This window comes from Conger conger, chromosome 4 (assembly GCF_963514075.1).
Source record: "Conger conger chromosome 4, fConCon1.1, whole genome shotgun sequence".
Lineage (NCBI taxonomy): Eukaryota > Metazoa > Chordata > Actinopteri > Anguilliformes > Congridae > Conger > Conger conger.
The window spans coordinates 10,239,753-10,254,698 of NC_083763.1; the positions used below are offsets into that span (position 1 = coordinate 10,239,753).

Genomic DNA, 14,946 nt, shown 5'->3' on the forward strand with positions numbered 1-14,946 from the left:
CAATTGGAGGAGAATACGTGATTCAAATCTTGCCTATATGAATCCACTTGTTCTTGTTAATTGTTTTTACGTTGTCATTTGGTTTTAATGGGTTTAATTGGTTGGGCATGCCATGAGTGATTTCCTGGAAAAAGAAAGAATTTGGGCTTAAATCCAAATGCACAATGAGGGGGTTTGTGGTCCCATCAGCTTTACTGGAGATTGCTACGTTATATAATTTCGAACATCGTTATATAATTTATGAATTAGACTAGATTACAGCATTTGATAACTAGTGATTACTTGGAAAAACAGGATCCGCACAAGCACTTAGTTTTCCGAATAAGATCAGAATAATGATGTGCCGCATGTATATGTGGTCAGTGACTGCTTTCTGTAGTTGCAGTCAAGTAGAAAGCAGGAGGTTTCCTCCACCGTACAATGAAGTTTCCCCGGAGATGAGCGTCTCTGGTTTCCCTCTACGTGCCTGCTGGCATGCCACGCCTCAGTATGAACGTGATGACGTTGTAGCTTATTTCATACCGGACGTGTGTTGCGCGCCCGGCGCTTTGTACGTGCGGGTTCATATCTTCGCGTGAGGAACAAATAGAGGACGAGCAGAGTCTCATTTGAGAGCCGACCATTGAATGGTGCATCTCAGTTAGTGTATGGGGAGAACATAGATCACAGCAAGCTTTATTTCCCCATAATTCGGCTAAAGAAGCCTGAAAATGGCGTTGTTGTGGGTTTTCGGTGTTTTCCTGATGTTCTTGTTCAGAGCCAGTGCCCTGACAGGTAAGGTGTTTTTTTAGCTACCACTAGCAAGCTATTTATTTATCTTATTATATTGCTTATGAGACGTACGTCAACGTAACGTTATTTCAGATGTAGCTAACTAAATTCTAACTACCTAGTGTTGAATTGCTAACCTCTGATTATTTTCAAGACCCAGTGAAACGCTGATCAGACAGATATGTCGATTTAAGCTATGACTGGCTAGCCTAGCTAGCTCTTACCTGAGAAAGAATTAGCTAACGTTGGTTAACAATTTATCATGTAGCAATGATCATGTACTTTACCAGATATAACTTCGCCTTACATATCAGGATGTTGGTTCCATGTCACTGGTGAGGTCATTTTAAGAAACTGGACTATTCGTTTTTGACAACAAGACCCCTATAGAAATTGTCACAGCCGGTTAAAATGGCCGAGAACGAGGCCGATAGTTGTTAGCCATCTATGTTCGCTTATTCAGGTAACGTTAATCAAAGTTATTTGATCACCTAGCGTTACAGCACAGCCTCTTCTGTGTCTAAGCTAACGTTAGTGCAAGTTGTGCTCACAGCTGCCGTTTAATAAATGACACTGCGGTTCTGTCGAATAAAAATAGCCTTCTTCGTAGGCTAGCTGACGTTGTGTATGTTACTGTGGTTGCCTATCGATTGCTATTGTAGTTAACCGGTTAATATATTGGCTGAGACCACGTGATCCATTGCTGCCATTAATTAGCTGGTGCCTGAATGTGCAATCGGTTCTGTAGAAAGCTGATTAGTAACTATATGTTGCTGGTTACTAGTGGGAAACCCAAACGATTCACGTCTTCTAATACTAAGTATTTGGTTAGATTGCTTGCTAGCCCATTTGTTGATGTTGGCTTAAACCAGACTATACCAGTTTGACTAAGTAAATATCTTGGTAACGTTGACCAACGACCTAGCCTCTAGCTACTGAACGTCACTCATCTTGAAATACCTGAAATGAGTTTAGTGAAATGGAAATGTATTCTATATGGCTAACATCTTGGACTGTACCAGGAAACCACGGTTCATTCAAAACGGGACATTTGGTATGACTTCGTTTGTCCATCTTGATAACAAATATTTTATAAAAGCTATGGGTTTTGCAAGAAAACCAACCAGTGTTTCATTCAGCTAATCGTCGTTCGTACAACGTTTTAGGTGGTCCCAGCCAACTACATTGTGTGCATTAATCACGTGAGCCGTCAAATGGGGTCGTGGTCATGTCTTACTCAGTACATTTATACGCAGCTTTTAGTTATGCAAGAACAAAAATGTGGTGGTGACGTTCACTCTGTAAATGTTATTTCTACGTAGCCGGAATGAATGCAAGCGTAAATTTGCTGGTTACTGTAGACGTGGTTGACCAGTTTATTCTTTTATTTTTATTTCTCTTCTTTTTTTTTTTTTTTACATGCTGAATGTTGTCAACTTAAATAATGATGGCTGAATCGGCGCATATACAAGTTAACGCTCCATCCTGTTAGCTCCTCGCTATGAAAGCTTTCACTGTCGAGATGTGAAAGCCATGTGATTAGATTAAGCTCATTATAACCTTCCCGTATCACGAATGCACAGTGTGTGACAAAAGGAGCTGCGGCTTTCTAACTGGGGACTTCAAGCTGCCAGTCAACTTGCAATTCTAACGAATTTAAAGCCACGAAGCGATAATTATTGCCGACTTACGAGATAACTGAGATAACATCCGGGATTTCAAAATGGCTGGGACCCATCATGTTGCGCATCCTCCCACATGGACGCATTGATTTATTCTACTGCCGTCGATTAAATTCTAGATCTGATTAATATCACGTCGTTAATAATTTTATAAAGATGAATTGACGTTTTTAGTCGCACCGCATGTTTGTAGTGCGTGTAACCACACCGGTTCACTGACGATATGCAGAATCTACTTGGGTGACCCTTCTTTAAAGTTTAGCTTTACTTCTATGTAACTGTCGTGGGGCTAGATGTTTACATCCCTGCTTTGGGACTTGGATGATTGCGACGCTTCCAGTTAATCCATCTGTAAGCTGCTTCTCTCGATTAGATGGAAATAGGGTTGTGTCCCGACCGACGAAAGGCAGGACTTTTAGTCTAATTAAAAGGAACCCAGCTCAGCACGTACTGTACGCTTAACGAATTCAATGGCAAGCTTGGGCAGAGGCAGATGAGCTGCTAACGTTGAACACGAATCATCTTACCGCTGACATGATGAAACTCACCCAGGCAATGGGAAATAATTGGTTTCATCTTGAAGGTTGCATAGCTTTGTATTGCAACATAACCGAATCTGTGCCGTTTTTACAGCCCCATATACACGTCCAGTGTGCCCTTATTATTCGGCGACAGATGTGACTTCATTCTTCTGTCAACTAAAATGCCTTCAAGGAGCGCTGAGCCAGCCCCAGGCTGTGCTACTCCGGTAATCGCGGCTCCACAAGATGAGTAAAATTAGATTTCCCTTGAGTTCAGCCATTGGCTGCGACCTAACTGTGAATTTGAATTTCTTATAATTGGGTTAAAGATCGCAGCCAATCATTTGTATTCAGTTTACAACAGGGTCAGGAAAAGAGTACAGCATTTTCCGATGAAATGGATAGTCATTGCGGTTGAGTTCCTCACAGGCGACCGCAGCCAGGTTACAAACATGGTCCATTAAATCGTTTTATCGTCTATTTATTTAAGGGCAACAATTTGTCAGGAACTGCACAATGAATTGCAGATGTCATTTTTATATAACATGTATGTTGTTCACTTAACCACAATATTCAAAGTATTTCTGAAATTGAAATCTGAAAAATAAAAAATAAATGGACTAGGTGCATAATAGATATTTGCCCAATTCCCCTGTAACTATTCTTTATCTTGCTGATTTCTGTTCTTCTTTTTCCTTGTTTTTTGTATGTAAAAGGAGATGTGCTGCTTTACTGTATGAAAGGTTCAGTTAAATGAAGTTTAATTGCCTATCCTTCAGTTGAGAAGGGTTGAGCTGCAGGACTCTGGTGGGCATAGAACAGTGACAGATGGAATTCCCTTATTAAAATTCTGTTGAACTTTAAGCAGCTGCCATTTTATGTAAAATTAATGAATACTTTTTTTTCCGTTTGATGGGTAATGTTAAAAATGAGCAGTTAGTTATAGGGTACAATAAGTTTGTTAGTGGACTGGAGTACGTTTTGCTTGAGCAGAGTGTTAATGTGTATTCATGCCAGAATGTGTTCGTTTAATCAGGTCAAGTTTTAATTGTATATAATTCAGTGGTGCTATCCAACACGCAATTAATCTTTTGGTGGGGCTCATTGTGTGCCTGCCTTCAGTGTTTTACTTAAAAGGTGGCTGAATGCAGGGATTATGTTAAAATGCAGCTCTTAATAACACAAGGCTACAGTTGCAAACTCAAAACAAGTGAACTGGTCGGTCAGCCTCTGGAGTTTGACCCTAATGATTACGTAAATGAACCTTTTGTGTGGGGTTATTGAGTTGACGGCATAAGCAGCAACAGAATCGGCTGTTTCTACCTTCTGAAGAGTTGATGCCCCACTGGCTCAATAGCATTTGTTTAGTTATTCCCACAACATTCAAATTTAAGCTAGAATTAAAATTATTGTTCAGTGAAATTAACTTTTTTGACTCTCGGAATGAAACTCAAATGGCCTTTAGTTTTGCATGCAGTCTTGTGTTGTATCCTCATAAGACAATTTAGGCCTCATTGATGGCAAGACCCTGAGGATGTCCTTTGTATTTAAATATATAGGCTTTCATAGTGGACTTATACTGTCCAGCTTGCATTCATGTCAAATGTCAAGGGGAATGCTGGAAAAAAAACATAACAGCAACGGCTGATGCATAGTTTCAGCTATTGGTATCATTTTTCAAGTTAAGTTTTGAATCTTGAAGTTAAGGGCTCCGCGCCACTGTCTAATCCACTGGCTCCCTTATTGTGCGGAATCTACAGGGTGTGTCATGGCAACGGGCGTGAAGGTGACCTTTCGCCACCGCCCGTTCCAATAGGAGGTCACATGGTGTTTACGGCCCCCGGGACTGGTGCCATACGGCATTGTAAACGCTGTCGCGGCGGCCTGACGTACTGCTATAGAACGGGATCGGTCCCGATTCGGCAGGAACACTGTAAACCTTGTGTCCTGAGGGCCTCTTATGAGCTCACTTCCTCTCCACCCCAACCCCCTACCTTCTACACTTCTACACTACAAACGGCAGTATTGTTTGGGTAAGGAAAACCGTATGGGAACGTTCAAGCCCCCTGTGCAGCCAGAACAATATAGGTTGTTGGGTTGGCTTTGATTTTAAGTCCGTTGGAATTTCGATCCGGGGTGGATTGTACGTGCGGGTTTATTCGCCGGGTTGTTTACATAAGTGTTCTCGCCCGTTGAGCTCCCGCCCGACTTCCGTTCTCTGTACTGTATACGGTCCAATGGGGCGACTAACGAAACTGCCTGTGCTGCATTATGAGAAACTCTGGCCCCCTAAGAGAGTATTAACTGAGCTGAGGAATACAGGTCCTGCAGGTGTTCACAGCTGTCGGGTGAAAAAAACTGAAGAATATTTTAACTACTTCAACTTTATATGAAGTATGTTTGGTATGCCTTTTTTTCACATGTGAATTGACCCCTTCAATGGAAATGAAATACCCTCCTGTTGCATTTGGTTGTTCACATTACACTGCATCTGCACTGCTTCTTTGATTTGAGTTGAAAATATGTTCTAAAACACAGGTGTCAAAGTCCTGCAGGGCCGTGGTGTCTGTTGTGCCAGAGGTTCATTCTGTGCCAGAGGTCCATTCAGTGAAGGCATTTATTGGCAAACAAATCTTCATGCCTTGTTCTTAATGCCTTAATGGGCTGCTGATTGACAGGAGACCCCAAAGCCCACAGACCTTGAGGCCTCCTTGATATTTAGTTTGACACCCCGGTTCTAAAACATCTTTTAACCTGTTCTTGTCTTGATATGTTTTCATGCTTTTTCTTTTTCATACTTTCTCATGGATTCGACTATCATGCTCAGTTTTTAAAAAAAAAGAAAGAAAGTTTGCACATACGTGGCATCTACTGTATTGGGTGTGAACTTTGCATGATACTTGGATCCATGGCCTTTTTCTGATTTATGCTCTTGTCTGTTTTCTCATTTTCTAATAACCTTTCTTTTTTCATTTCTTTTTTTTTTTTGCCTGCCTTTGCATTGACCATTAAACATCCACCATCATCATCATCCACCATCCACCCGAAATGAAAAACGAACCACAATCCTCTCATTTGCTCAAACCAAATGGCAAAAAAAACCTAAACACTTTTGGGCCCCCACCCCCCAAAACCGGTCATGCCCCCAACCCCCCCCCCCCCCCCCCCCCTTAACCTCCAGCGGGGTTCACCAAGTCCCCCCTGTCCCAGATGAAACTAGTGGAGGACAGTGTGGAGCTGCACTGTGAGGTCATAGGCTTCCCCATCCCCGAGGTACAGTGGTGGTACATTGAGGGCGAGGCGCCCAATGAGACCTTCGTCCACCTGTTTGACGGCGCCCGGGAGGACCGCGTGCGGATCAACGCCACGTACGTCCGGCACGCCACCAGCGCCATTCGCATCGCTGAGCTCACGCTCGGCGACACGGGCACCTACGAGTGCCGCGCCTCCAACGACCCCGATCGCAACCACCTCCAGAAGACCCCCAAAATCAAGTGGATCCGCTCGCAGGCTAACGTTATCGTTTACGAACGTGAGTGGTGGTCCTCGGCCACCAGGGTCTCTCTTCTTAAAATGGACGACCTGCTCCTGTCAGACCCCACGCCCCCCCCCCCCCCCCTCCGTTTGAACCTCCTACCTTTCCGGTGTCGCCCGCAGCCCCCCCCCCCCCCCCCCCCTATTTTGGAGTGGCACTTTAGTCCATTTCTGGCTGCTCCTTTATAGATATTCCCTAAAATCTAGTAGATATGCCCTCTGGTGCTGTCCTGTCACCTTTTAGAAAAGTCTCCCAACCTGATGCCTTCTTTTTGACCGTGCCAGCCTCCCTTTCCAGTGTCACCCAGAGCCCCCCTCCCTGTGTTTTGCTGCCAAAGTGCCATTTTAGTCTGTTCCTTTGGATGTTCCTGTATAGACCTTCCCAAGAATCTAGTAGACGTTCCTCGCTACCTTGCCGCCTTCTAGAACAGTCCCCCATTCTGATGCCCTTTATTTTGACCTTGGCAGACGGCAGGTAATGCTGTTGTGTCCATTTTGTGTGCTGTGACAAGATGTTGCTGCTATTTGGGGAAACTGTTTTTGTCTGAGGTAGTTAGCAACCCCTTAGTGGTTCGCAGGTGCAGAACTCTATGGATTTCCTGATTTGTGGCACAGGCTTCTCACACATTCTGTCCTCTGAAGCGTACCCTTTCATCCTTAAAATGCCGTCGATTGTCAAAAGGCAAGATGTCTTTCTCTGGCATAACCAGCCAGATCAAATCTTTAGCAGGCTGCTGCTTCTGCTTGTATTTGTTAAGATCTGCTCTTAGCAAAGCCTCCCTCTGTAATTACCTTACATAGACAGGTTATTTCTGGACCCTTTCCAGGAACCTCTGAACTTTTCCTCCAGTCACACTTTGGGTGTCTGCCCAGAACTGATAAAACCGTTCTCCACTTGTTTTTTCTACTCTGGGCATGCCAATTTTGGTAGATTGTCAGTTATACATTTCATGGAAACACCACAAATGTGCAGGCTACATACAGACACATACACACATAGGTAATAAATTACTTCTGTTAAAGAAGTAAAGCAAATTGGGAAAATAATCCTGAGTTTAGCAAAACGTTTACCGGGGCATGATGTGAAAAGTAGTATTGCAAGCTGGGAATGGCCGTCTTGCCATGTTGAAGTAGCCATTGCTGTCTCGCATTAAATATTTGTGGCAGTTAAAAGGTTGACGGATAGAAGGAACATTTTGGCTGGTGCAGTTTGTCAGGTAAAACAATCCTGACTATAATTGTTTCCATAACTTTGTCTTGAATGTAGTTTTTCTAAGTTTGAATTTTCTTGACGGTAAGTTGACCCGTTTCACACACAATGTAAGGGCAGGGGGGAGGGGGGGTTCGGGCGGTGAATGAACAACCGTTTGCCTACCTGTGTGTGTGCGCAGGTTTTGACTTTTTTTCTTTTGACCTTTCAGCACCTACTATTCTGGCTGACCCAGATGAGGTGAGCAACCTGACCTCAGCAACCCTCACCTGCAACCTCACTGACCCTCCGTCAGCCATCAAAGGTCACTATTGGACCAAAAACGGGAAGGAGATCGTGACGACCAGGGTGGAATCTCAAGCCACGCACACAGAGTACAAGTACGTGCCTCAATTTCCATTAATTCTTTCCATTTATGAAAAAAGAAACTTGTTGGGGGGGTAAACGGATATCCCCGTTTTCTATTTCTTTGTTTGAGTCCATTTGTAAAATGGGGCTGTTCTGTTCACCTTCTTCTATGGTTAGAATGCTGGGCTTATGTTTAAATGGCACTTTCCAGATTCTCTGTGATCTGTTCGTAAAACGTTGTAGTTTGCTCAAAACTGATACTTCTATGTAGATTCGGGTGAAGTTTTTCCATTATCAATGCTTGTGGGTAATTTTACTTGGCCGCATTCATCAACCAACGAACTGAGAGTGTTGTGATATTGTGCCAGACTAGTGCCCCCCCCCCCCCCCCCCTACAACATTCAAATCCCGTTGGCCACGCTTCGTGTGTGCGTTTGATTCGTGCGGCGATGGGCAGAGCGGACGTGCGCCAGCGCCCGTGGCCTCGCTCGACTGCGCTGTTAGCCCCCCTAGCGGCCTGACGCTTTCGGCCGTGACCTCGATTCCTCCATGCAGGGAACTGGCGGAGGGAGAACTTGGTCCGATCGAGTGCCGCTGTTGCACTGACTGGCTGTTAACAGTTGTTTCATTCGGTCACATTTTATTCATTTTTACATTTATTTTTTTTCCCTCCCAATTCTGTCAGCGGGAAGCCTTTGTAACACCCCCCCCCACCCCTTAAGTCAACTGAAGCTTATTGTGCAAACACTTTATTGGGAGAATGCCTTTGATCCATTGGAAGTGTTCAATGGAATTTTAAGGAAACCGTTTCTCGTAGTGGGGGGTGATCCGGTTATTGTGGTTTGATGATAATGATAATAATAAAACATTTTTTTTTTCCTTTTTAGCTTGCCAAAAATTGACCACAACAATGGTGGCAAGTACGCCTGCGTCTTTATTTCGACTGAGGAATTCAGCAAAACCATTGAAGTAAAAAGTAAGTATTGTGTTTGCAAGTTTAGCAGGAAGCGTGTCCGATAAGGGTCTTTTTGTGACTGCCATGTTTGAACAAATGTGTTCCATTTTTACCCAAGCTTTATGCAATCGATACACACCACAAATGCACAAAAGGAATATTTACATTGTTTAATCTTGTGAAAGCGCACGATTGAGTGCCCTTAAATCCTGTGATATCGGTACCGTGATGTGAACTCTCGTGCATTTACGGTTTTGTTCAAGCTTGAAGTTCTGGGGTTGGGTTGGGTTGGGGTGGGTGGTGGCTTTCAGTGCATTGATTGAATCGGGCACCTTCATGCAGTATCTTTGAGAACTAAAAGGAACATTTTGTGGCCTCCAGCTCCCCCCCACGTTTCGGCGTACAAGCACTCGGAGCACGGGAACGAGAAGGACGTCGGGAAGCTGACGTGTGTGAGCCACAGCTATCCGCTGCCCAACGACTGGACCTGGTACCTCATCAGCAACGGGGAGAAAACGGTAAACCCAGTGTACCAAACCCAGTGTCTCTCTCGCTCTCTCACCACTTGCAACTGTTCTGGCATGTCTCCCAGGGCATCCTTGCAAGAGCACACATTCTCAACATATCTCCCCTAATTAAATGAAGAAAAAAAAAGAAAGGAACTGGTTCATGACCGTTAAGGCATCCAATATTCATGCTCTTTAACTTGGTAGTTGAGAGGACTTCAAATGGTTGAAATGTTCTTAACTACAGTCAAAATCCAACAGCCTATTTCACCATGACTGGACAACAAGATATTTGGAATGGTCGAGGACCTCCAAGTTACCTGCCAAAGTGGCTTGTGGAGTATACAGACTTGCCAGCCACAGATACAATTGACCAGCATTTGGCTGGTGTTAATTTCCCACCCTTATAGCATGGGTTTGTGAAAGCTTTGTGCTTAACTCTCTGATCTGTCAGGCGCTGAGCTTTTCTTTTTGTCCCTGAATGGACCAACAGATTTCAGGAGGAAATGTGAAGGGAGAGTGAAATTTGATTTGATTGGATTTAAAAACGCTGTGCTTATGAGCTTATGATTAAGGGCAGGGCACTGCCATTTTAGGAGCATTTGGAAACTGGGAAAATTGTTTCAGGAGCACTTTGAAGAGCTGCGTTGGTTTGCTCTTTAATTAGGGGCCCATTTTAGACAAAATGTCAGCTTCGAGCCCCGATTCAAGGTCCTGCGTTTGACGCCCTTTCACATTTTTCGATGCTTTCGTCTCTCAGCCCATCGTCAACGGGACGGAAAAGTTTGAGATCGAGAGCACTCCCGAGAAGACCATCCTGCAAGTGTTCAACCTGGACATGGAGAAGGACATGGGCGACTATATGTGCTTCGGCCAGAACGAGTTCGGCATGGCCTCGGACAAGATCCACCTGCGTGTCAGGAGCCGCTTCGCCGCCCTCTGGCCCTTCCTCGGCATCGTGGTGGAGGTCATCATCCTCATCGCCATCATCTTCATCTACGAGAAGAGGAGAAAGCCTGACGAGATCACCGACGGTACGCCCGGGCGCCGTATGGTTTTTCAATTCAATTTTATGTTATTTATTTTCATTAAGTTGTCCCAGATATGCTTTACATCATAACAGAAGGGAAGGAAAAATGGGGAGATGCCAGCCCTGAGCCCCCAAATAGCATATGAGGTGAAAGACTCCCTAGTAGGAGAAAAGCCCTCAAACAGAACTCCCTGATGGGCAGAAGTCTCAGGAAGGAACCTGGCTATAGGCCTATTGGTTGAAATGGTAACTGTCCAGGCATTGAACTAGTAGGTGACCTAGAAAGTTTTCAGAAGTTGAGCCACAGAAAATATCTGAAACTTGGTTCTGTGCCTAATGTGCAAACACTCTTCTACACACAGGCTAATGGGATTATGTTTCTAATTTGTGCTACCCTCTAGTGGTAGAAGATGCACTTCTGTGCTAGGTTATACTTCCATTTGACCCCTTGGAGGAGTGCCCAATGCCTGAATTATCGTGGACATTGACCTTTTATGGTGCCTCGGTTTTGTACATTTCTTCCCGAGGATCTGAGTACGAAGTTAATTGATATATTTTGTGCCGATGTTTCTTGTTTCTTGTCTGATTTCGTTCTCACCCCTTTCAGTCCCTTTATGATATTTTACTTTAGTTGTGTTCTGCTAGGACAGGTTTTATTATTTACACTTTTATTTCCTTGTTTGCTGCTGCTTTTGTTACGTTGTGGTAAGTGATCAAAATTGCATGACCAGACTGAAGTGGTTCATCGGAGATAACATGGGACGGCTATCCAAATCTGAATGCACTGCTTCTATAGATTAGCCACTTATCAGAAATGCCAAATGGGGAAACTCTTTCACTGGTTTTAAAAATGTTGCTTAAAATTTAGAATAAATTATTATCCTAATATTCTGGAAAAACAAATCCTCTGGCTGATATGATTTTATCCATCACCAGTGAAATGGTTGATTTTTGTACATCTGACACAGGTTGAGTACACTCGATTACAGTAGAATTGCAATGCATTTATTTATTTTTTCTTTCAATTTTTTCATTTAACTGACCCATCATGCATGCGATGCTGCATCTTGAGATGGTGAACTTGCATGGAAGCCATTTTCACTGACTGGGATGTCATGAGCCTTATCTGTTATTCGCGGTCGGGTTTCTCTGGAGTTCATATGCGGTTCTGATCTGGCCACCTCAAACACCTGCTCTACACTCCTGTTCCCCCCCTCATGGCACTGCACTCCGTATCGTGCATCTTTATCTCAATGTGGACTGCTGCGTTTGTCTTCATACTGTCATGGCAAGGTTTTTTTGCATGATCTTTCACCCTTTTAAAAATACTCAGGACAGCTTTATTATGTTTTCACACAAATCTGATTTGAATTATGTTGGGTATAGTACAAAAAAATGCAGTGTGATAAGTATTATAATGGTCTAATGGTAAGAGTTCAGAAATGAATTCAAATGAAATGAGCACATTGTTTGGCAGAATGCAGCCCTGAGATGGGGCTCCAGTTAACCTGGACGTTCTGCTTCAAGGCCACCTAATGGTTCCTCCATCGCCTTTCCAATGCGCTCCATTTTCCAAGGCTTGCGCTTGAGTTCATGGCTGGTTGGTAGATTTCACTCTTCCATACCGTGCCCTGGTTTACCGTCCTCCTCTTTCTCTCTCTCTTCTCGGTACCGCCCTGCTGTCAATCAGATGACGACTCAGGCTCCGCCCCTCTGTAAGTAAAATTTTAATGCCATTTCTGCTCGTTGACAATTCAGTGTTTCTTCATGTGGCGTCCGATCGTAAAATGATGTGTCTTCTGCAGGAAGAGCAATTCCTCCACCAACCACAAAGAGAAAAATGTCCGGCAGAGGAACTCCAATTAAGTGGAGGAAGGAGGTGGGTGTCTCCCGGCCCTGAAATGGACAGGCCAGTGTGCAAAGCTGCAGTTTCTGGCGTGTAATTATAGTATAACTGCTGCCGGTGGGTGGTGGGTGTTGGCTGCAGGCAGCGGTGAAATGACTCTGTTACGCCTGAGAAATGCTCCCAGTCCGGCCTGTTTGTGAGCCGGCCTGGCGTTACGTTAGCTGCTGTGACCTGACGTGAACGCTGGGACGCGTTCTGCAGCTGAGGCTGACCTGCCTATAGCACAGAGCTGTAGGAGGTCTGGCACCATGCTGAGAAGCAGTTGCGTGTTAACCAACGTGCACTCGCTAAATGCTGAGAACATTGAGTTGAGAGCGAGAGAACCAGCCTTTCTACACTGTTTCCTTGTACCACGTGCACCACATGACTAGTGTACCAGGCTGAAATCCTTTGAATACCTTTGTTTTAATGCATTTTGTAAAAAAAAAAAAAAAAATGTTTGCAGTATAGTGAAAGTGATTGCATTGGTGCATGTATTGATATTGAGAGCATACATAGCTGTTTATAACCTGATATAATTGGGTAAAAGTGAGTGAGAATTATTCATGACTTAAATTTCAGAAGTTAGAAAACCCTGGACTAGGTACATTCCCATAGTACTGAATCTATGTGAATATTGACAGTCCATGTACAGAAAATGGTGATCTCACTCTCTCTCCTGTCTCCTCACAGATGTCCTGATGACTACTATACACGACTTCGAAGTGAAACGCTGAGTTTCTGCGTAGCACGTGATCTAGTGCGCCCCCGCAATTTTAAAATTCCTTTTTGTTTTAGAATACCTGAAAAGATGAGCTTTTTGTTTTTTGTTCCCCCCCCCCCCCCCCCCCCCCCTCTCTCTCAGATTTTTACTTTTCTCAATATTAATGTGCTGCCATGGAAACGTGTTTGAATTGGAAGTCTGTGTGAAGCAGCTCTGCATGATAGTGTTAGTGAAACCTGTGTGTTCATAGTGAAGCCACTGTAGTATATATCTGTGGCAGTGATATATTGGTGGGTTTATATTTTTCCGTTCGCTTCCTCTCTGGTCCTTGGCAGTCGTATAGCCGTCGACAGATTTGCCTGCTTTGGTCTTTTGTGGCAGTCTAGCAGCATGGAACTCGGCCAGAGTGTGATGAATCTACTCGACTTCATGTTTGTCTGTAGCTGACGCAATAACTTTCTTGTGGCTGTAGAACTGGGCTGTCCAACCCTGTTCCTGGAGATCCACCGTCCTGTAGGTTTTAATTTCAGACCTGACAAAGCCACACCTCATTCAACAGCTAGAAATCTCATTGAGCTGCTAATTGGTAGAAAAAAAACTGACAGGACGGTAGGGCTTCAGGAATGGGGTCGGGCAGCCCTGCTGTAGAAGAACCAGTATGGACTCTGACAAACCTCACCAGTGGCAGAATTTTCTATTTAATGCCTTATTTAACTTCACCTGATAGCACGTAAAAAAAAAAGAACAATCTTTATTTCCTTTTTTGATATTAAATGTATAACTAACGTTTAAAAACATATATATACAACTCCTACAAATTACACACAGCAGTGTTTGTATGTTCTAACTGTACTAATGTCGAGTCTAGGGTCGGACAGTTTAACTTGATACCTGTGATCACTGGAATGTTTTCTATTTTAGAGTTTCTAAGCTTGTTTTAAGGTGTGAGATGTTGATCTCGGATGACGTTGCCTCTGTATATGAATATCTTCAGTGAGGTAACGTGTGAGGACCAAGGGGAGGGAGGGTGGAGAATTGGGCACTTTACCTCTTTGCAAAACAGATCATTAATATGAATTCAGACGCAATGTAATGCTTGTCGTATTCCTGTATATTAATTTCTGCTTGAAAGCCGATGAAGGAAATGTTATTCTCTTGCCGACACTTTGGGAAAACTGTCACTCATCTCTCCCCCCCCCACCCCTTTTTGTTTGTTTGTTTTCTTTGTTTTTGAGTAGGCATTTCAGGGTCATAAGCTACACCCACTTAGTATTGTGACTGAATGTTTGTTATTTCTTTGATTTTTCATTTGAAACTACGTTGAATCTTAAGACGCAAGATAAGAATAGGAATAAATATAAATTATTTTTGCCTGACTTCACACGCCGATAGCTTAAACACGGTCAGCTGTAATGACTTGCACAGACTTAATAAAGTTCTTTTGATTTGATTTTGTCCGTGTGTGGCCTCATCAAATTCATACGCTGTGCTACGATGATGCTGCGGTCTGTTCTGCTTGCTGAAATTCACGGAGATCTGTGTAACCCTTTTAAGACGTGAGGTCAGAAATGTGTGACTTATGTTCTTACCTGAAATGTCACAATCACTACTGGTAATTGAAAGCAATAGAGTTCTGGAAATCATAATCATAATTTTGAAAATGGTAAATGGAATGCATTTAGAGTGCTTTTATCCAAAGTGTTTTACAAGTCATGCCTCACCTTCACTCATTCTTTCTCACACACACACACACACACACCCTTACACCAAATGTGAAAGG

The 14,946-nt window shown here is 43.6% G+C and overlaps 1 protein-coding gene across 1 annotated transcript; it reads left to right on the plus strand.

The window, feature by feature from the left end:
* Nucleotides 1–556: 556 nt before the first annotated feature.
* On the plus strand, nucleotides 557–14,616 carry bsg (basigin). Its single transcript, XM_061240106.1, has 8 exons — nucleotides 557–774; nucleotides 7,930–8,098; nucleotides 8,954–9,042; nucleotides 9,403–9,539; nucleotides 10,288–10,561; nucleotides 12,248–12,272; nucleotides 12,363–12,436; nucleotides 13,136–14,616. The coding sequence occupies exons 1-7, from the start codon at nucleotides 711–713 to the stop codon at nucleotides 12,421–12,423; spliced, it is 819 nt and encodes a 272-aa protein (XP_061096090.1). The 5' UTR covers nucleotides 557–710; the 3' UTR covers nucleotides 12,424–12,436; nucleotides 13,136–14,616.
* Nucleotides 14,617–14,946: the final 330 nt, after the last annotated feature.

Coding starts and splice junctions, on each gene's coding strand:
- bsg (XM_061240106.1), top strand. CDS start 711: ATGGCGTTGTTGTGGGTTTTCGGTGTTTTCCTGATGTTCTTGTTCAGA. Junction 775..7,929: donor CAGAGCCAGTGCCCTGACAG/GTAAGGTGTTTT, acceptor TTGACCTTTCAG/CACCTACTATTCTGGCTGAC. Junction 8,099..8,953: donor GCCACGCACACAGAGTACAA/GTACGTGCCTCA, acceptor TTTCCTTTTTAG/CTTGCCAAAAATTGACCACA.